The sequence below is a fragment of the Salmo salar genome, chromosome 19 (genome assembly GCF_965601325.2).
Source record: "Salmo salar chromosome 19, fSalSal1, whole genome shotgun sequence".
NCBI classification, from domain to species: domain Eukaryota; kingdom Metazoa; phylum Chordata; class Actinopteri; order Salmoniformes; family Salmonidae; genus Salmo; species Salmo salar.
Genome location: NC_138309.1, coordinates 50,209,160 through 50,231,694, shown reverse-complemented (window position 1 = coordinate 50,231,694; position 22,535 = coordinate 50,209,160). Strand labels below are relative to the sequence as shown.

General features: G+C 42.3%; 2 protein-coding genes across 3 annotated transcripts; one reads left to right on the top strand and one right to left on the bottom strand.

The window, feature by feature from the left end:
* Nucleotides 1-2,845: 2,845 nt before the first annotated feature.
* On the bottom strand, nt 2,846-3,976 carry gna13 (Guanine nucleotide-binding protein alpha-13 subunit). The gene is given in 1 exon segment (NM_001141356.1): nt 2,846-3,976. A coding segment is annotated over 1 exon segment (291 nt). The 5' UTR covers nt 3,954-3,976; the 3' UTR covers nt 2,846-3,662.
* A 1,513-nt stretch (nt 3,977-5,489) lies between these two features.
* Nucleotides 5,490-20,847, top strand: rgs9b (regulator of G protein signaling 9b). 2 transcript variants are annotated; one of them, XM_014158151.3, is made up of 19 exons: nt 5,490-5,719; nt 7,258-7,354; nt 8,423-8,473; nt 8,617-8,723; nt 8,810-8,861; nt 9,881-9,939; nt 10,026-10,102; nt 10,333-10,414; nt 12,585-12,647; nt 13,322-13,351; nt 13,455-13,516; nt 13,703-13,816; nt 13,951-14,066; nt 14,343-14,430; nt 14,510-14,648; nt 14,805-14,887; nt 15,020-15,143; nt 19,025-19,431; nt 19,529-20,847. In XM_014158151.3, the coding sequence occupies exons 1-19, from the start codon at nt 5,654-5,656 to the stop codon at nt 19,698-19,700; spliced, it is 1,989 nt and encodes a 662-aa protein (XP_014013626.1). In that variant the 5' UTR covers nt 5,490-5,653; the 3' UTR covers nt 19,701-20,847. The 2 variants fall into 2 exon arrangements, with proteins under 2 accessions (XP_014013626.1, XP_045558332.1); XM_045702376.2 differs by lacking the exons at nt 19,025-19,431; nt 19,529-20,847 and having other exon boundaries at nt 5,491-5,719; nt 15,020-18,746.
* Nucleotides 20,848-22,535: the final 1,688 nt, after the last annotated feature.

Genomic DNA, 22,535 nt, shown 5'->3' with positions numbered 1-22,535 from the left:
TAGAAGAAACCAGGCACCGTTCATAACCTGGCCAATACCCAGTGTTGTAAAGTACTTAAATAAAAAATACTTTAAAGTACTACTTAAGTCGTTTTTTGGGGTCTCTCTGTACTTTACTATTTATATGTTTGACAACTTTCACTTTACTACATTCCTAAAACAAAGTATATACTTTTTACTTCATACATTTTCCTGACATTCAAAAGTACTTGTTACATTTTGAATGTTTAGCAGGACAAGAAAATGGTCCAATTCGCACACGTATCAAGAGAACGTCCCTGGTCATCCCTACTGAGTCTGATCTGACAGACTCCCTAAACACAAATGCTTTGCTTTTAAACAATGTCCGAGTGTTGGAGTGTGACCCTGGCTATCCGTAAATAAGAAAAACAAGAAAATTGTGCTGTCTGGTTTACTTAATAAGGATTTTTTTTTATTATTTGTACTTTTGATACTTAAGTATATTTAAAACTAAATACTTTTACTCAAGTAGTATTGTACTGGGTGACTCACTTTTACTTGAGTTATTTTCTATTAAAAGGTATCTTTACTTTTATTAAAGTATGAGAATTTAGTACTTTTTCCACCACTGCCAATACCGTCCCTACGGTGAAGAATGGTGGAGGCAGCATCATGCTGAGGGGATGTTTTTCAGCGGCAGGGACTGGGAGACTACTCAGGATCGAGGGAAAGATGAACGAAGCAAAGTACAGAGAGATCCTTGATGAAAACCTTCTCCAGAGCACCCAGAACCTCAGACTGGGGCAAAGGTTCACCTTCCAACAGGACAACGACCCTAAGCACACAACCAAGACAACGCAGGAGTGGCTTTGGGACAAGTCTCTGAATGTTCTTGAGTGGCCCAGACTTGAACCCTATCGAACTGCAGAGAAGAATACTCCCCAAATACAGGTGTGCCAAGGTTGTAGCATCATATTCAGTAAAACTCGAGGCTGTAATTGGTGCCAAAGGCGTTTCAACAAAGTTCTGAGGAAAGGGTCTGAATACTTATGTAAATGTGATATTTCCGTTTTTTTATTTTTTTATTATAAATTAGTTCTCTCTCTCCTAAAAACCTGTTTTTGCCTTGTGATGATTGGGTATTGTGAGTAGTTTGAATGGGGGGGATAAAAAAAATAAAAAATCCAGTTTAGAATAAGGCTGGAATGTAACAATGTGGAAAAAGTGAAGGGGTCTGAAAACTTTCTGAATGCACTGTACAAAAGGATAATACTAAATGGGTTAAATGTCTTACCTGTGAAGAAATGTTTTCCACACACACAGCTACTTGTACTTGGACACCAGGGTCCCCACAATTTCCCACTCAGAATAGCCTTAAGGGTCTATCAGAGTATCAAACAAGTACACATACGCACAGCAGTGTTCTAGAATATTGGACCTATATTGGACATACTTTACTAATTCTGAGCACAGCGCAAGCAATTTCTCCAACTGTCAACACATTTAAATGAATAGAGGACGTGCTGTTTGGGAATTGTGTGGAGGTGCACTTTCGGGCTGTGCGTCCCCCACAGATGGTGGTATCAGAACCGCTTAGCTAGGTCACAATGGGAAGCCAAAATCAGTCTCGCCAGGATCCCGCGATCGCATAATTCAATGCAAAAATCAACAAATCAGTGCATATTATGTGAGAGCTCGCAATTTTGACAAATGCTTGTACTTTTAGCGCATTAATCAAAAGCGGGTTAGTAATTTTGACCAATTACTGCATTGTTACCGTGGAAAATGGCCCAATCCAACCAAATCAACAAAGTTTTTCCCCCTGGCCTGTCAACGTATTCACGTGCAAAGATGGCTGACAGGCAGTACAATGAACAGAAATCAATCTCATTTGCCAACAAAAATAACAGCTAAAGACCTTGCAAAAAAAAAATCCAAACGTTTTACATGAAAGTGGGGGGAAATTGTTTTGCACTCCGTGCAACATTGTGCTGGAACACAAGAGAAAGTCGACAATCAACAGTCACTTGGAATCAGCAAAGCATATGAGAATGTCAGAACAGTTCGCACAGCAGCGACAGATCACCATGACTAAAGTGGTAGCAGGGAAGACTGTGATGAGCGCTGAAAGAATCAAGGTGAGCGGCGTATTACTCAAACTTTTACTCCGCTAACCTTGGCTTTAGTAGGGTGGTCGGCACTCTGCTTTCCCCAGTCTGTCTATGGAGAGTGCTGCTCAAAGCACAGAGAAATTTGACAGCTTTTCCGTTTTAAAATCTCTGTAAAACGTACTGTACCACAACCAACGAGTCCGCAGTGGAGCAACTGATATGGAGGAGGATAGAGAGGATGAAATGGAGGATTACATTGCGATATAGGCCTAGATGAGCTAGGCCCTCGCTAGCTCTTATGTTCAGAAAAAGAGCTGTGTTTGTTCAAAAAAAGAAACAGACGAAAATATAAATTTGTCTCTAATTGTTTTCATGGAAGATGAACTTGAGATATAATATGTCTTAATTGCAGATTGGACCCCAGGTGTTTCTTTTGTTGTAGTTTAATCTTTTATACTATCTACAGATTAAGGGGCCATGCGTTTTTTTTTTTTTTATATGTTGGAAATCTGAGCTAGCTTCCACACCTTTTTTGTTCAGAGAAATTGCTGTTCAGGAAAATAAACAAAATTGAGCACTTCAAATGTTTAATTGTTTTTGTATTATGTATTGTGCTTAAAATCGTCCTAAAACTGAGCACATATGACTTTATTGCTTTATATGAAATTAACGCGAGAAAAAAACATCGCAAAATGTATCGTAGAATTTCAGAAATGCTGCTGCAAAAATCAAGCATTTTTGGCCGCATAAATACATTTTATTTTTATTTTTTTATCGCAAAATCCTGGAGGGACTGCAAAATATTGTGTCTAAGTCAGCATCTGTTGACCATGATTTAAGCTGAAAGCCACAGGGCTCTTCTCGCAGGCTGACATTTCTGTAGAATTAAATATGGATGACTAAGCAGGCTTTTTATTTTATTTATGTTTTACAATGGGGGGTCAATGTGGGTTTGTTTTCCCCAATTTGTGGGCGTGGTCGAGGGGAATTTCTTCTTATGACATGAATACCGACATAAGGTAAAACAATTATGTCATCTGAATACGACATAAGGTAAAACAATGATGTCATCTGAATACCGACATAAGGTAAAACAATGATGTCATCTGAATACCGACATATGGTAAAACAATGATGTCATCTGAATGCCGACATATGGTAAAACAATGATGTCATCTGAATGCCGACATCTTTATGCAGCTTCGCCATTGAAGAGTTGACAGCAGGAAGTAGGTTAACACTTTCTAAAGGATGCGTCCTAATGACCCTTTTTGCATCGGATTTAACTAGTTATAACATAAAATGGCCCTTTTACATTAAAAGCTGAGACACTCTCATACTAGCCGACAACGTTAGTCATAAACAACACTGGCGTTCATCCACTAAACTGTGACTGTTTAATTGTAGTTCTGAAGCTAACGTTAAACCCATAGTTAACTAATTTAGCTGCTAACTACAGCGAGCAGCTCCACGCATACACAGAATGTAAACTTCGCCCAAACGTTTTTTTTACCACTCAACTTTCACTAGGGCTCGAAAGAAGCTTCCAGAATGTTAACTCGTAGTTTTTTAGTCCCGTAGTCGTTCTCCCTAGTTACCTTTGATAACATTGCTGTAAATTGTTGCCCGGAACTCTTCACGATCTTGCTGGTCGAAGTCCTGCCCGTGGATGATCCTCATCTGTTTGAGGAAAGTGGACTTGCCGCTTTCGCCCGCGCCCAGTAAAAGTATCTTTACTAGTCGTTCCGCGTAGGTTTTGTCTCGGGAAAGACTTTTGTCAATCTCCTTAGATTTCCTCAGCTGTTCAACCTCGGTGCTGGTAAGCAGGCAAACTGGGAAGCACTGGTTTAGCACGGATCGGGTCGGCAGGAAGTCCGCCATGTTTCAACCAGCTTCATCGATACACGGGAGAGTGTTTGCTCGTTCATGTGAGGCGCGCGGAAACGCGACTACACTATAGAAATATAATGATTCCAATTCTATGTACTATATGTGACACACACCGCTTTCGCTAGGCAGCTCGTTCACACACAAACGCACATTATTTGTGTGACTATCAGTGTATGAGTGTTTTTATCTTGTCATGTTTTTTTGTGGACTCCAGGAAGAGTAGCTGCTGCTTCTGAAAAAGCAAATGGAGATACAAATAAACACACACAGAGGGCCAAGCCCATCCCTCTTTTACAACCAGGAAGTGTGCTTTGACAATATATTATAAACTGGGTGGTTCGAGCCCTGACTGCTGATTGGTTGACAGGTGTGGTATATCAGACCATATACCACGGGTATGACAACATGTATTTTTACTGCTCTAATTACGTTGGTAACCAGTTTATATTCACAATAAGGCACCTCGGGGGTTTGTGGTATATGGCCAATATACCACGGCTAAGGGCTGTATCCAGGCAGTCCGCGTTGCATCGTGCGTGGATACAGCCCTTAGCTGTGGTATATTAGCCATATACCACAACCCCCCGAGGTGCCTTATTGCTTAAGTATACTACAGGAGGTTGGTGGCACCTTAATTGGGAGGACGGGCTCGTGGTAATGGCTGGAGCGGAATTAGTAGAATAGTATCAAATACATCAAACACATAGTTTGATAGCATTCCATTTGCTCCGTTCCAGCCATTATTATGAGCCATCCTCCCCTCGGCAGCCTCCACTGTAGTATACAGTAAACAAATCTTGTATATAATGCCTTTCTTGCTATGCTAAATGAATACCGTATCTCATCACTCAACCATGTGATTTTGTATTTTCAATAAAACATGTAGTTTTGCCCTGATAAAACGTTTTTAAATCCTCAATTAAACCAAATGTTTTACCAAAGTTGACCAAATGAAAGAAAATAGCTGTGCCTAAAATTATAGCATTGAAACACCTTATTATTCACATCACATTAAATGCATCATTTAACATTTAACAGAACAATTCAACACTGCCAAATTACAATCATAATTTAATCATGAAATATGTAAACTGAGATTTATAACCCAACGTCATCACCTAGTGGTCACAGTTGCGTAAACGCAGAGCGTGACCGGTAACTGTTATAACACAGTCTGTGGGTCATCACTAGCTTTTATAGCCACAAAGTCATAAACCTCGCCCATTTCTACAATTTATCTACTTAAAATTGCATTTTAAACATAACCTTGACCACACTGTTAACTTAATGCCAAACCCTAACCTTAAATTAAGACAACAAATTCCGCCATTGTGGCCAATTTTGACTTTGTGGCTGTGGAATGTGACTTTGCAGCTATAGAAGCTAGTGGAAACCCAGGCAGTGACAGGCAGGTGGCTGTGGAATGTGACTTTGCAGCTATAGAAGCTAGCGGAAACCCAGGCAGTGACAGGCAGGTAAAATCACTGGCGGTAATATAGAACAGTGCCCTGATTGGCTGATACGCAATCCCTCTCCATCTCTATGGATGCTTGCTGCTGGTCATTGTATTGATAAACTGCTTGCTTATTCACTCGCATCCAGCATCTTCGCTTTGGCTGGAGAAATATTAGACTAAATTAATTCAGTATTGGCGTTATCATAGCGAATAAGAGGGGAGGAAAGGAAACAACATGACCATCAGAAATGTACGGGATCATGGACAGAGGTTCCGACCGAGGATGGCATGTCTCAAAAAGGTCGGTTAGCTTTATCAGACATTATGATACGGTTATGATACACACCGCAGACGCATACATCTAGGCTGTCTTGCTATATTTAGTTCTTAAAATAAAATCGTCTGTGTGTACTTCATACACTGGGCAAAGACTGGTTGAATCAACGTTGTTTCCACTTAATTTCAAACCCCAAATGTCATAACATTCATCAACGTTGAAAACTAATTGGATTCGCAAAAAAGTCTTAAACGTAGTGGAATGGCGCATTATTTTCATCCAATTTTTAACCTAAATCCAATGGCATGAGGACGTTTTTTGTTGATTTCACGTTCAATTTACGTTCGTCGACAATTTCACTAAATGTACAAAAAAATAAAAAATAGACGTTGGTGGGCAGTTCTGTTTTTCTGCTATTATTCGATCAATGTCTGTCAACCCAATGCACCTATATGATAATAATACATACACATATATTTTCCTAACATGCCATTTTCTCTTACAATGGCCAATTTGAAAACTCAGTTATCAGAAAACATAATTCACAGGAAAGCCTGGGAATTATAACCGGTCATGTTTAGTTGTTTCACAGGTGAAGACTGCAAGATCTCGAAAGCTACGCAGTAAAATGAGAGCGAGACCACCTATTCTCAATGTGTTCAAGTAAATGACAGCCTTTCACTTACTGGTATCTTTATTTTGACTTTGATTGACACGGTGTTCTCTTTAGCATTGTATTGCTACTCATTGATGCGGTCAGTGAGCATGATCAGCATTAGTCTGATTAGTATTAACCGCACCACCATCAGCCGGTTAATCCAGACAGTAGCAGTATGGAGAGGACAGATCCTAGTGCTTTTCCAGCTGGGACTATGCTTGTTGTACTTGCTTCTGTTACCAACAGGGTACTAAAACTGGGTTCTCTGTGTAACTCAATACTATGATGTTTAGCCTATTTACAAGCTTCGTTTGGCCCAGTGACAGTTAGTGCCCAGAGGGTGCTGAGAGTCCCTGTGGTTGGCTGAACCTAGCTGGATGGTGTTACTGTCACATGACATCAAAGCCTCTGGCAGAAAGCCCCTTCATATCAGTCAGAGACAGGCCAGAACAGGAAGGTTTAAAACAGACTGGGATATAGCTCTACACGCAAGACTGACTGAGACACACTGGTAGCCGGGTTCAAAACAGGCAGGCAGACAGAACCCTACTTGCTGAAACACACTGGTTCTCCAAACATTAAGAGGAACAATGTCCTTCCTCCACATAGCGTGTATATGCATGTTTGTGTTCCCTGTCTCCTTCCTCACAGTCCTCCCAATAACCTGTCTCAGAACTACAAGGCACAGACATCCTATTATTTAATAGTAATAGTACTACTTAAAAGTAATAGAATTCTGTAATTATATGCATATATGGCTCTGACCTGTCTCGTCATAGTAACCTGTTGACTGTCTGTCCTACTGTCATGGTAACCTATTATTTTGACAACCTGTTGTCTTGGTGACCTGCCTCTGTAGTGGTGTACGCCGTTAGTGATGTGTTGTGTTCCTGTTGTCTTCCAGGTGGAGGCTGTGATGCTGGAGATGCAGGATCCAAAGACTGGAGTCAAGTCACAACCCCAGAAACTGGTTATCACTACTATACCACACGCTATCACAGGTAAACACACACACACACACACACACACACACACACACACACACACACACACACACACACACACACACACACACACACACACACACACACACACACACACACACACACACACACACACACAAAGAAGCACACAGAAAAACACACTTAGTGGATTGATAGTGGTTGCCATAGGTTAGGTAACTCCTATTTTTTCCCATGTCTTGAGCTCAATATTCTATCTCCATGACAACCTCTTACTGAGAGGGAGAGAGTGTAGGAGGGTGAGAAGGAAGGCAAAAGAGAGGAGAGGGAGAGAAGGAAGGATAGAGAGAGAAGGATGAGAGAGATTATGGAGGGAGAGAGAATGAAGGCTATAGAGAGAGAAGGATGGAGAGAGAGGATGGAGAGAGAGAAGGATGAGAGAGAGATGATGGAGGGAGAGACAATGAGAGAGTGAATGATAGAGTGAGAGAAAGATAGAGAGCGAGAAGGATGGAGAGAGAGATGATGAAGGAGGGAGAGAGAGAATAGAGTGTGAAGGAGGGTGAGAGAAGAAAGAAGAGAGAGAGATTGATAAAGAACCTATACTCTTGAGTTTTAATGACGCCACTTCAGCCTGGCCCATTTCTGGTATTCTATCATTGGTAAATAATAGAACAGAACAGACTGGAATAGAATAGATCTCCCAGAATCCCTTATGGAAATTTGGTTTGCAAAATAGAAGCTCCCCTCCCCTCTCATCATCCCCTCTCAGTATATTGACTGTTTCAGCAGTAGTTTCTCTCAGAGGGAGGCCTCTGGCATTTACAGACTCCACATGTAATGTTCTGTGGGCAGTCTCTCTTTCTACTCTCCCTTTTTCTCTTTCTACTCTCCCTTTTTCTCTCTCCCTCTCTCTCTTTCTGTGTCTCTATCTCTCTCTCGGTCGCTCTAATATCCTCCTCCTCTTCCTTTTTCTCTCTCTCTCTCATCTACTTTCCACACCCTCTTTATATTACAGAGTAACATCAATGAAAGTGTCCATCTGATGTCATACATGTGATGTCATATCTCTATAATAGTTGTGATGTTTTTTGCAACCTTCTTCAGGTGAGGATGTCGTGACATGGCTAGCCAACCGTTACACTATAGAGGCAGAAGGTAAGAGAGCTTTCTTCTCAGACATACACAGAACATTCTTGAATTACGGTTCTCTTTCTCTCTCATATTCTCCCTCTCCCTCTCTCTCTGTCTCTCGCTCCTTATCTCCATCTTCCCCTCTCTCTCTCTCTCTGTCTGTGTAGAAGCGTGGGCTCTGGGCACCATGTTGGTGGCGTTTGGGTACATCTATCCCCTCCAGGATCATAAACGACTAGTCATCAAACCAGACACAGCCCTCTACCGCTTTCAGGTAACCGCGACAACACCTTATAAACCTTAACCAACCCCATACGCCTAACTCTATGCCAAACCTCTGTGCTTTTTGTCTTCTCTCAGACACCATACTTTTGGCCGGCCCAGCAGTGGCCTGTAGAGGACACAGACTATGGTGAGATACACACAACGAGACAAACATAGTTAAAGGTGCACTTTCCTGGTTGATAAAATTCTAATAGTTTGCCTAATTTCAGTTTATGTGACAAAACAACTAAGTATAGTGTAGAGAATCATTGTTCCATCTAAACCGCGGTGAAATCTATTTTCCATAACAAAAAATATTGCATTTTCAGCTAATGAAGCTGGTGTACAAAACTGAAAATAAAATATGCAAAAACTACATTTGAAGCATAGAAGTAGCACACATAGAACAGGTCTACCGCTTCTTAGACTTTCTTTCAATGAGAATTACAGATCTATAACTAACATTTCTATGTGAATTTGGTCGGGTCGCCCAAAAAGTTACATGTTGCAGCTTTAAAGCTTTCTTTATTGTTAGGTCACCTACATTGTGGACATATTCGTGTGTTGCACCTCCATCACTCGGTCGCGTCGTTGCCATTTTTAATCAATGTTCTACAGATGGAGCAGCCATATTGATGCTCAAAAGTAGAACGGGAGCTAAGGACTCTAAACCAGGGCTAATGACTGTTTAGTCCAAATTACACTATAGGGGCTTGGGAATACGATGACGTTGCTAAAGTAGGCACATATTTAGTAGGAAACAATCATCATGTTGTCGAATTTACTTTAGACAGATGGAAATATTGTCATTAGCTAGCAAAGTTAATAAAAAATTGCTAGCAGTGCTAACGTTAGCTAGCTAAAATCTGGAAGTCTCCCCTCAATCTTAGCTAGCAAGCTAATGTTATACTGCAACTAAAGTCAATCTGGCGACATCGAAATGATGACAAAAGGTTTTCCTACGAATTATTCGCCTTCTTTAGAAATGTCATCGTGTTTTCAAGCCACAGTACTGCACTTTGGAATAAATCTTTATCAGCGCTCAATGACGATGCATCAAGTAGAATGCTCAGTCCTAAAACGAACGTTCAAAACAATATTGTGGCGCAATATGCCACACATGAATAAGTAAAAAAAACAACTAATAAAATCATGTTTATTTTTCAGCAATCTACCTGGCCAAGAGAAACATCCGCAAGAAAGGAGTACTAGAGATGCATGAACAGGTGAGAGACATTCTCTCTCACACACACACACACACACAGGCCCACATCTGTCTAAGTGGTAACACACATCTGTGTTTTCTCTTCAGGAGCAGTATAGCAGCCTTCACAAGTGGATGAACCATAAGTGGGACTTCATTGTGATGCAGGCTAAAGAACAGTACAGGTTAGTCTGGCAGAAACAGACTACACTAACATCCATTCATCCACAGACTGTTTACGTGGGAACATAGATTGTTTATCAGGCCTCTAACTCACAGCTGTGTGAGTTAACTAACAGCTGTGTGTGTGTGTGTGTGTGTGTGTGTGTGTGTGTGTGTGTGTGTGTGTGTGTGTGTGTGTGTGTGTGTGTGTGTGTGTGTGTGTGTGTGTGTGTGTGTGTGTGTGTGCGCGCAGGGCGGGGAAGGAGAGGAAGAAGCCTGATCGAGCGGTATTTGACTGCCAGGAGAGAGCCTACTGGGTTGTACACAGACCTCCGGTGAGACACACACACACACACACACACACACACACACACACACACACACACACACACACACACCGCACACACTACATCAAACTGTATGTGGTCTCCAACCGGTCAATTGCAATCGACTGGACAATCTCCAAAGCATTCCTAGTCGATCACCAAACATTTCTGTAAAAAACCCAACGATAAAGCCTTGCATTTATTTTTATTGGCAATAGGTGTACTTGATTCAGCAGCCCACTTGATTCAGCAGCCCACTTGATTCAGAAGCCCACTTGATTCAGCAGCGCTAGTACTGTTGGCGATAGGTGCACTTGATTCAGCAGCCCTAGCGCATGTGTCTGAAGGTAGAACTCTCCTTACCTGGCAGGCCCCGAGAACAAATCAAGTGCACTTATAGGCCTATCGCTGACCAATCAGATAGCTCAGATCACCGTGTCTGCACTGTTTCCTCGCTCCATAGACTGTAAAAATAAACTTTGAATGCACAGCAAAGTTGATCATGTGAGATTTCAAAACTTTTAAAACCGTGATTAGAGAGAGACTGAATGAATATGGCAAAAATCTGCTGTTTTTATGAGTAAGTTCATGTTTAAGTTCGTATTCATTCAGACTGAATGAATACGAACTTAAACATGAACTTACTCATAAAAACAGCAGCTTTTTGCCATATTCATTCAGTCTCTCTCTAATCATGCTTTTAAAAGTTTTGAAATCTCACATTAAGTTCTTATTGAGCACTGTCAACACTTTGTTAAACACTTGTAAGCCATAAAATGTGCGTTCTCCCTACTTCCACTCACGCTACAACCAGCACTGTGATGAATGCGTATAGCAACGTTTTCCGATAAGCTTGCGTTGTCATTATTAACGGCTTGTGTCTTTTCTTTTCTATCGAGGAATATTTACCTTTCTCTGGTCATAGGAGTAACAACATGAATTGGTGCAGACATAATGCAGTGCGACTTAAGTTTCACTATCAGCTGGAAGACTGTGTCCCCCTTTCTCAGCAGAGGGAGGGAGAGAGGAGGGACGGTGAGTCGGGTGAGAGGCAGCCTCACCGCTGCTCCCTCCCCTCAGACTGACCATCAAACGCAGGCCATCAGTCCAGTAAAAAAAAAAAAAAAAAGCAAATTATGATGCTCACTAAGCTGTGCCTCACAAGTAATACAACAAATGATCTATTGGTTGAATGCATTCAGTTGTGCAAATTACTAGGTATCCCCTTTCTCCTTTCATATACCTAAAAGTTTGAAATAAATTTCAAAATGGTCTGAGAAGAACAATGGCAGGGCAATTGAAGCGTAGCCAATATGCAGTGATAATGTATTGGGCCTTTAGCTTACTGTACAAACCTCATCGCTACAGAACTGTTTTTAATTGGTTAATGTTGCATAGGCTTACGTTTTTTAAGTCATGTTAAAAAAAATGTGTCACTGTACCTTTATCATACACTGGTGCCAATGAGAGACCCAGTAAACTGTTGTATGGTAGCCTTTTCCTGCAGTCAAATTACCTAGTGTCTTCATGGGTGGAATGTTATTAATAGTTTTCATAATTTCATAATTAATTAACATTATTTAAAAAGAAAATATCCAGTGTTTCTATGTTTCTAACGGTTTTGTTATATTTCAGTCTTCAGTGATGTATTTAAAGTGTAATATTGAGATGCAACTCAAAATGTAATACATTTAAACTCTATATCTGACATGGTCCAGGTGTCTTCTTTCTTTAAACCCATAACCATGTGTGTGTGAGGTGTATACTTTTGTATCAGAGTAGATTTGTTTAAGACCACCAATAATCACTCTGTGTGGCCCTGATTTAGCCCACTGCAGTAAATGGTTAATCCTGTCTTCAAACTGAACTTATCAGACAGTAAATATGATCAGATTGATTATCATACATTATTCTGCTGACAGGTGAATATATCTTTGGGTGAGATGATGTGTGTCTCTGCAGGTAGGAGTTTTGGCCTTTACCTCTGTCTAGACAGACAGGCTGCTAATAAGGAATCATGGGTAGAGAATGATGCATGCTGGATATTCTCATTAGGGGCGGAGGGGTAGGGGGCCTAGCTAATTTCTCAGTCTTATACCAATCAACAGAACAACACACCATGCTCTCAAATTATATTATCATACCGTGCACATTACCCTGTCTGTCTGTCTGTCTGGAGCCAGGGACTGTCAGTGCAATGGACTACGGACTAGAACGCATGGTAGACCCCAACGCAGAGGAGGTAACAGGTCAGTGTGTGTGTGTGTGTGTGTGTGTGTGTGTGTGTGTGTGTGTGTGTGTGTGTGTGTGTGTGTGTGTGTGTGTGTGTGTGTGTGTGTGTGTGTGTGTGTGTGTGTGTGTGTGTGTGTGTGTGTGTGTGTGTGTGGATTAGCCTGCTTATGCTGAGGGTGTATTGTAACTACAGGTTCGTCATTGTGACCTAGCACGGCTCTATTCAAGCTGCTTATATTTGATAAGAGGATTTCAACTGTGGTAATCTGACATTAGATACAGGTACACACCCTTCTACTTGCCCCCACATTACATCTGGACACTCTGTCAACCAATCACACCACACCTGTCTACTCTGTTAGCCAAATCCAATCTCAGACTTCAACTGAAGATATTGCAGATTGCACCCTTCATTTGATTTCTATTTGATTGAATTGACAGGATATCCCCCTTCTCTTCTCTTTTCTCTCTGCAGGTTCTCTTCTCTTTTACTGTTTCAACTTTTAAGAGTACTTCCGTCTGCACACACACACTCACTCACACACACACACACACATGCACACACACACAAACCATTAAGTGTAGTGATAAATACCACATTATTACTTTATGTCTAATGGAACAAAGTTGACTGTAGCTGGCCATTCTGCTTTGAGATAACCAAATCATTGTTTTATTTTCCAGAAAGAAACTTCAGACTTCTTCAGAAGAATTGTTAGTAACAACATTTTATATCCTAACATAATTAGCTCATTTACATATGACCAGTTCCTCCTTCCTTTTGTCTGTGTTGATGACCACTTCCTTTTTCCTGTAGATGATTTTTACCCAGCAGTCCATCATGAGGCCGAGGGTCAAGTCGTCTGTCTCTATCGGAGCGTACGTCTAGTTTACATTTCGTCACATTTGACACACCCAGGGTTAAAAACTGAACTCACATACTAGGCACTGTGTCGTAATAAATGGTGAAAACATTTGTATGACTAGGTGCTGAAAAGCATCATTCTCCGTTCTCTCCAACATAGTAGTAGTTGTTTGTGTGTGCGTGTTCTCTCTCTTCTCCAGTCTGGTGAAATACTCCGTCACCTGTAATAAGCACGACCCTTTCCTAGCCCCCTGTCTCCCTAGCAACCCCTGGGTCACCGATGATGTCACCTACTGGTTGCTCAACATGGCCAAGTGAGTCTGATCCCCAACTGTTCAACTTACTCTTTCTGTCCTACCTGTTGTTATAGAATGTATCATTTTAACTTATACAGTATCAATACATGGACATTCATGTGTGTGTGTCTGTGTGTGTGTATGTCTGTCAGTGTGGATATTCCTACTAAGATGCGTGTGGAGAGGTGGACGTTCAGTTTTGGGGAGTTGCTCTCTGACCCTCGAGGCAGAGATGACTTCAGACTCTTCCTCAAGAAGGAGTTCAGCGGTATGTTGATGCAATGTTATGACAACATTGGGAAAACATTACAACAATGGTATTATATGTTGGTCCAGGTCTCTCTTGAAAAATAGATTTTCATCTCAGCGAGACTAACCTGATTAAATACATATTATATAAACACCTAATAGAGAATTCTAGGCAGTAACGTACCAGTCCCTTTGACACCCAACCATCTGGCTCTTCTGAAGGTGCATCTACTTGTTCTATTAGGGGTTGATATTATAAAAGTCAAGTTTGATTGGTTGACTGATTGATTGACAGGTGAGAACCTGGCATTCTGGGAGGCATGTGAGGATCTGAAGTGGGGAACGGCTGCTACCATGAACGAGAAGGCCCAGCAGGTCTACAAGTAAGACACACACATACACACACAGACACACACACACACACACACACACAAACTCACACTCACTCATGTCTCTGGTCAGGACTTTCTTGGCGCGTGGCGCCCCCCGGTGGATCAACATTGACGGGAAGACCATGGAAGTGACGGTTAAAGGGCTGAAACACCCTCACAGATACGTACTGGACGCAGCTCAGACACACATCTTCATGCTGATGAAGAAGGTCAGTTTCACCGCATTAATACTACTGGCCCTCTGCCTGCTGTAACTGGAGAAATCAAACACAAAATGGCTGCCATGATGTAACATTCCTGACTAACTTATTTTGGAGTAAAACTTTCAGTACACGTATAGGAGGTATCTAAGTGTGTTGTTATAGGACTCTTATGGGCGGTACCTGAAGTCTCCAGTGTTTAAGGACACTCAGAAGAGGGCCATCGGTCCTGATCAACACAGGTTCAGGTCAGTGCTGTGTGTCAGTACAGTTGACATATTGTCTGGACTGTCATGTCTATCTCCGTCAATGCAGAGATATAAAGACTTTGTAGCTGTAAGGACGTTAATAACTCTTTCTCCGCCACCTCCCTTCTCCAGTGTGTCCCAGTTGGAGGCCAATGCGAGGAAGCGTCGTCCCAGCATCAGTCCCATCATCGTCCGCCAGCAGGAGAAGGAGGAGAGAGCCAGGATGGCCACCAGTGGACCTGTGGACATCACACAGGTCATGAGTAAACTCAGCAACAAGGGCAAGGAGGTGCCCCCACCCAAAAAATAGACCACAGACATACTCACATGCATTGACATAAATACACACACTTCTAGAAGCACAACTACACACACACACACACACATAGGCTACACACCCAATGAAAACGAAGCAACGTTGTTGCTATCTTTAAAAATAGTTTGGAGGACAGCAGTGCTGATAATTTGTGAAGATTTGAAATGAAATGTGCAATTTTGAATTTCTATGAACTGTATACTAGAAGAACAGTAATGTCTGACTCAGTCTAACGCAGTACAACCACAGACTGTTACATGTAAAGTTATTAAGTGTTTTCTGTTCACATTATTCTAGAAAATCATAGTAAATGTCACAGTTGATAGTGTTTTAGTCTTGATGGTATGTTCACCTGCGTCTCACCGGTTTCTGCGTCTCTCACCTCTCTTTCAATGTCATCAGCTTCATGTTCCACCTATAGGGACATATCTGGGTTGTTCCACCAATAGGGACATATCTGGGATGTTCCACCAATAGGGACATATCTGGGTTGTTCCACCAATAGAGTGCCTTTTATGTCCCTCAGACATTGTGTGTACATAAACCACGGTAAACAATGCCAATAGCAATGTTTTCTCATTCAAATAAATTGTGTTTTAACTGAAAATTCCCATTTTGGCATGTCGCAAGTCATGTTTGTCCAACTTCTAGGAAGATTTTAACCCACTTAACCCCAAGATCTTCCCAAAGTTTTCACCATCAGTCCTAGTTCTTTTGTTGCTTAGGGAACGATCTTATTTAATGTGATTCATTTAATTTACATTTGAAGGGTTTATTTCCAAAATGCTATATCCACCAATTTTTCACATTTTGTGTTTTTGTTTCATCAGAAATGGTTGCTTATGGGAGCCTTCCTGTGTGTACAATATTACTGTTCTAAGTTGTTTAATTAATAGATTAAAAAAAGGTTTTGCCATTCACTATAAATCCATTATTTAGCTGGAATGAAATGTTCGTATTCTGTATTTGACTGTGATAGGTGGTTGTCTCACCTAGATATCTTAAGATAAATTGACTAACTGTCAATCGCTCTGAATAAGAGCATCTGCTAAATAACTAAAATGTCAAATGTTTTACATACAGATCTCATATTACTGTATTGAATAATTGTTTTATGTAAAACCTAGCAGTACTACTTATTTCTCTGAGAGTGAGGCGGATATATAGCGTTTAGCAAAAAACATGATTATTTGTCTCTGAAATGAAACCATCAAGTGACAGATTATAAACAAATACATGCCTGTCATTGAACAACCCCATGCCATGATTAGATGGTGTGTTTTTCCACTAATCTCTTCCATAAGTTCTTCAAACAGTAAAAGCTAATTTACCAACATTTCTGTTATGGATATATATAGCATTTTGGAAATAAACTCTTAATTTGTCCCTCAGGGTTAACCCTGTAACGTGAACTCAACTCTTGTGTTAATATGTTAACACTATTCCTTTTTTTAAGAAACATTGAACATTTAATAGAAGTTGAGATGGCTCTACTTTTTCTGGCCATTTTCTGGTGTTTTGTGGTGGAAAACTGAGAACATCGAGCATAACACGTCAACCCTGTTACCCATAGATACTCTTCTGTCATGTAGTGTATGTGGACACCTTGTTGAACATCTCATTCCAAAGTCATGGCCATTAATATGGAGTTGACTCCCCCGTTGCTGCTATAACAGCCTCCACTCTTCTGGGAAGGCTTTCCACTAGATGTTGGAACATTGCTGTGGGGACTTGCTTCCATTCAGCCACAAGAGCATTAGTGAGGTCGGGCACAGATGTTGGGTGATTAGGCCTGGCTTGCAGTTGGCGTTCCAATTGATCCCAAAGGTGTTCGATCGGGTTGAAGTCAGGGCTCTGTGCCGGCCAGTCAAGTTCTTCCACGCTGATCTCGACAAACCATTTCTGTATGGACCTCGGCTTTGTGCACGGGGGCATTGTCATGCTGAAATAGGAAAGGGCCCCAAACTGTTGCCACAAAGTTGGAACCACAGAATTGTCTAGAATGTCATTGTATGCTGTAGTGTTATGATGACAGTGGGCGCGGCTCTGTTGCATCCTGCAGTGTGTGTGACGTTTGGTGTGGCGTTCTTTTATGTTTTTAATTAGACCCAAGCCACCCCCTGTACCCGGACGTTGAACTACTCTCCTCTGGGCGCAGATATAGGGCACCCCTCAGCAGGAAAAACGGAACTAGACAATCATTTGTGCCAGGTGTGATATCCCTCCTAAATAGCTCAGCCTAATGTTCCTATCGACTCAGTAAGGCCAGCAGGCTAGTCTTTAAAAAAATAAGTTTAATTGGTATGTAACTGTTATGAAAGTTATATTGTAAATTTTGTTTTGTATTTAAACGCCACTTTAAATGTGTACGTGACACTGCAACACAATTTCCCCGTGGGGACAATAAAGTCAGTAAGTAAATGTTAAGATTTCCCTTCACTGGAACTAAGGGGCCTTAACCATTATTCCTCATCCACCAAACTTTACAGTTGGCACTATGCATTCGGGCAGGCAGCATTCTCCTGGCATCTGCCAAACCCAGATTAGTCCGTCGGACTGCCAGATGGTGAACCGTGATTCATCACTCCAGAGAATGTGTTTTCACTGCTCCAGAGTCCAATGGCGGCGAGCTTTACACCACTCCAGCTGACGCTTGGCATTGTGCATGGTAATCTTAGGCTTGTTCGACCATGGAAACCCATTTCATGAAGCTCCTGAAGAACAGTTCTTGTGCTGACGTTGCTTCCAGCAGCAGTTTAGAACTCAGTAGTGAGTGTTGCAACCGAGGACAGACGATTTTTACGCGCTTCAGTACTCGGCGGTCCCATTCTGTGAGCTTGTGTGGCCTACCACTTCGCGGCTGAGCCGTTGATGCTCCTAGACGTTTCCAGTTCACAATAACAGCACTTACAGTTGACCAGGGCAGCTCTAGCAGGGCAGAAATTTGACGAACTGACTTATTGGAAAGGTGGTATCCTATAACGGTGCCACATTAAAAGTCACTGAGCTCTTCAGTAATGCCATTCTACTGCCAATCTTTGTCTATGGAGATTGCATGGCATGCTCGATTTTATACACCTGTCAGCAACGGGTGTGGCTGATTTAGCCAAATCCACTAATTTGAAGGGGTGTCCACATACTTTTGTATATATATTGTAGATAGACTAGAACTGTTTAAAAAATATTCAATTTTTTTGTGATTGTTCCTCCCGGTTGCACACAGCAAGCATCCATTCAGACTGTAACAATGGGAGTTATGGCTGATTTAAGATGAAATCGTCAACCCTGTTACAGTCAACCCTGTCAATAGTCACTTTTGTAGTCATGTTTTCTTAATTTGACCTCTTTAGATGTAACATGTTTATTGAGAAGTTGGAACGTGTGCAATTAATGATAGAATGTTCAAATTTGGTGGAATAAAATGAAGACAAAAAGCTGGTCCCCTAAAGGCAGTCTATTTGTGGAATGGCACATATGTTGTATGTCATTACTGTAACCTACATGTCTGCACCATCTGTCCAATAAAGCATCAATTACCATTCATATCTGTCTGTCATCTCATCTTCACTGTGTCATCCAGTCACTGTGCCCGTCACTGTCCATTGGACCATAATGCCATAGCAGAACTCACAGATAACTCAGTCATTCCTGTCACAGGGCCAGACCAATCCATGCTGCCCTTCATCTACAGTTTACCAGTGTTCAGCGTTTACTCATCATTTTTACCACTCCATCCCTGTGTGCGATGTATTAGTATGAACTCTCAGTGATCTTTCCCACCCCTGACCCTATATCTGACCTCTGACCTTTAACCCCTACAGCTGTGTCGCTTTACAGCACCCGTCCCCCACCTCGCGGTCTACTCCGGCCCCCCCTCCTCCTCCCCCGCCTCACCCCCTTTCCCCTTCCGTCTCCCCCACACCCCCGCCTGCCCTTCACCCATCAGCGTAACCATAGACAGCACCCCCGCCTCAGAACGCAGGTGGGAGGAAGGAAGAGGAGGTGGGCTGGAGGGGGGAGAGGCAGGCCCTGAGGGCTGGGGGACAGCTGTCACTTCTCGTTCCCGTATGGCTCTCTCATTGGGCCGTCTGTTGAGGCGGGGCTGTACTTCCTCCACGGTATTCGCCAGCCTGTCACCCAAATGTCCTGCCCCCGCCGGGACCAGCAGCCGCGTTCAGCCTATCAGCACGGAGCAGCCCAGCCAAGCCCCACCCAGACGCATTGCCAAGTGAGTCACAGAGAGTAAGCTCACACACCTTTACTTACACCTTTATGCATCCTCATCCCTTCATTCCCTCCTCATTCCTCTTTCCTCGTTCCTTCAGTTTTTTCCAGATCAAGGTGGACATCCCTCCAGAGTGTCGCATCTACCCCATCGACTCCGAGGATGAGGAGGAGAGTGGGGGTGCGTCGAGAAGGGGAGGAGGAGGAGGAGGGCAGGTGAAGGAGATCATCTGTCCCTGGGAGAGTGTGACACCTCATGAGGGGGCCGGGTAACAAACACACACACACATTCACGCACGAATGCACAACACACACAGAGATGGACACACACGGACACAGCTGAATCCTTACCGTAATCCTTAATTTAACCAAACTGATCGCTCTCTCGCACCTATCAGATGACGGTAATTCAGTTCATACATCAATGCTCTGGACATTCAGAAGTAGCAGAAGCTAGTCAAAGCTAGCTGAACGTTGCCCACTGATATCAACACAGATTCTATGAGTTTACTGGGAGTTTACACAACACCTCTCAAAAATGTACAGTACATATTTCTAAATATTCTAGTGAGTTAAACTCTGTTTACTTTTCTGACGTTAGGTCTACAGTGTGTCTCCACCATGCTGCTGCTCTGTACAGTTTTGCGTGTGGCTTCTCTGCTGTTTTATGTAGTGTTGTAGTACTCTAGTCCAGGACTCAGACTTGACTCGACCAGTGGTGACTTGGACTTGACTCGGACACAGGTCACGATTTACATAGCTCGTGACTCGACTCGGACTCGACCAGTGTTGACTCAGACTTGGACTCGACCAGTGTTGACTCAGACTTGGACTCGACCAGTGTTGACTCAGACTTGGACTCGACCAGTGTTGACTCAGACTTGGACTCGACCAGTGTTGACTCAGACTCGGACTCGACCAGTGGTGACTCAGACTCGGACTCGACCAGTGGTGACTTAGACTTGGACTCGACCAGTGTTGACTCAGACTTGGACTTGACAAGTTGTAACTTTGTTGTCAGACAATCTCTCTCTTTTGCATAATTCAACATACGTCTTAGATAACTGTATTGTCTATTTGAATAGCCTTACAAATGTGCCACACTGTAATGAAATTAAACTTTAAAATGTTTGGACAGCAACTTTTAACACTATCAAGTGACTTGGACTCAAGGTTTACTGACTTGCCTAAATCACTGTTTCATACAGACCCCTGTTGGATAGCCTTTGTCTTAATCTTTAGGGGTTAAGTGATGTTTTTCCATGGTGTCTTTCCTAATGGACAGTGCAGTGAGTTAACTAACAGAATGTATTTTACCCTCTACCTTTAATGTGTTTACAGAGACCAGAATGTGACACGTGAACAGTATTGTATGATTTCTTGTGTAAGTGCCTCAATAAATGACTAAACATGACTGTAACAGGGTGAGGAGTAAATTAATCTATGTGTGTAACCAGGGTCACAACTTTCACTGGGGACGGGGAGGGGACATGTCCACATTCTGAAATAGCATTTCTGCCCCCCCCCCCTAGTTTTATCATTGGAATGTGATACAAAACAAGGCAACGGTGTGCTTTAGGACCATACAGACGCCTCCGAGCGGTCGGGTAGGCTGTTTGGAGTGTTTATCCGCCTGTATACATTTTTTAAATAATAATAATTGTGTCTCCCCCACTTCTAAAACTAGAGTTGCGCCCCTGTGTGTAACTAGACTGACTGACAATGTATGGCATTATATACTGTATGTCTTCTGGGCAGTGGTGAGGATGCACAACCTCCACTAGGTGGAGTTCTCTGCATGTTTCATGGTTGAAGACAAGCTAATGTACTACAGCTATAAAAGCTATGGTTTTCCCGTAAATATATTTTAACTAATAACACTTAACAAAAATATAAACGCAACATGTGAAGTTTTGGTCCCATGTTTCATGAGCTGAAATAAAAGATCCCAGAAATGTTCCATATGCACAAAAAGCTTATTTCTCTCAAACGTTGTGCACAAATTTGTTTACATCCTTTGCCAAGATAATCCATCCACCTGACAGGTGTGGCATATCAAGAAGCTGATTAAACAGCATGATCATTACAATAAAAGACCACTCTAAAATGTGCAGTTTTGTCACACAACACAATGCCACAGATGCCTCAAGTTCTGAGAGATTGTGCAATTGGCATGCTGACTGGAGGAATGTCCACCAGAGCTGTTGCCAGAGAATTGAATGTTCATTTCTCTTCCATAAGCTTCCTCATTTTAGATAATTTGGCAGTGCGTCCAACTGGCCTCACAACTGCAGACCACGTGTATGGCGTAGTGTGGGCGAGCGATTTGTTGATGTCAACCTTGTGTACAGAGCTCCCCATGGTGGCGGTGTGGTTATGGTATGAGAAGATATAAGCTACAGACAACAAACACAATTACATTTTATCGATGGCAATTTGAATACACAGAGATATCGTGATGAGATCCTGAGGCCCATTGTCGTACCATTCATCCACCACCTTCACCTCATGTTTCCGCATGATAATGCACTGCCCCATGTCACAAGGATCTGTACACAATTCCTGGAAGCAGATAATGTCCCAGTTCTTCCATGGCCTGCATACTCACCAGACATGTCACCCATTGAGCACGTTTGGGATGCTCTGGATTGACGTGTACGACAGCGTGTTCCAGTTTCCGGCAATATCCAGCAACATTGCACAGCCATTGAAGAGGAGTGAGACAGCATTCCACAGGCCACAATCAACAGCCTGATCAACTCTATGTGAAGGAGATGTGTCGTGCTGCATGAGACAAATAGTGGTCACCCGCGACGGCGACCGACTGACTCAGTAAAATCTTTGAAATTGTTGCATGTTGTGCTTATATTCTTGTTCAGTATATTTGACACAATTGGCAGCCCATGTGGTGACTATCATGTGAAGAATGGTAAAGGTGAACAACCAACCAAATGGCACTAGTAACACATATTCAGTACCATGGACAATGTTGATCAGAATCTCCAGAAGCCTGGATCAGAAGCAGAAGCATCGTGGAAAAACTCAACAGGGAGAAGGATTCCTTGAGAGGATCCAGTCTCACACCTTCCTCTGCAACAAACCTTACTC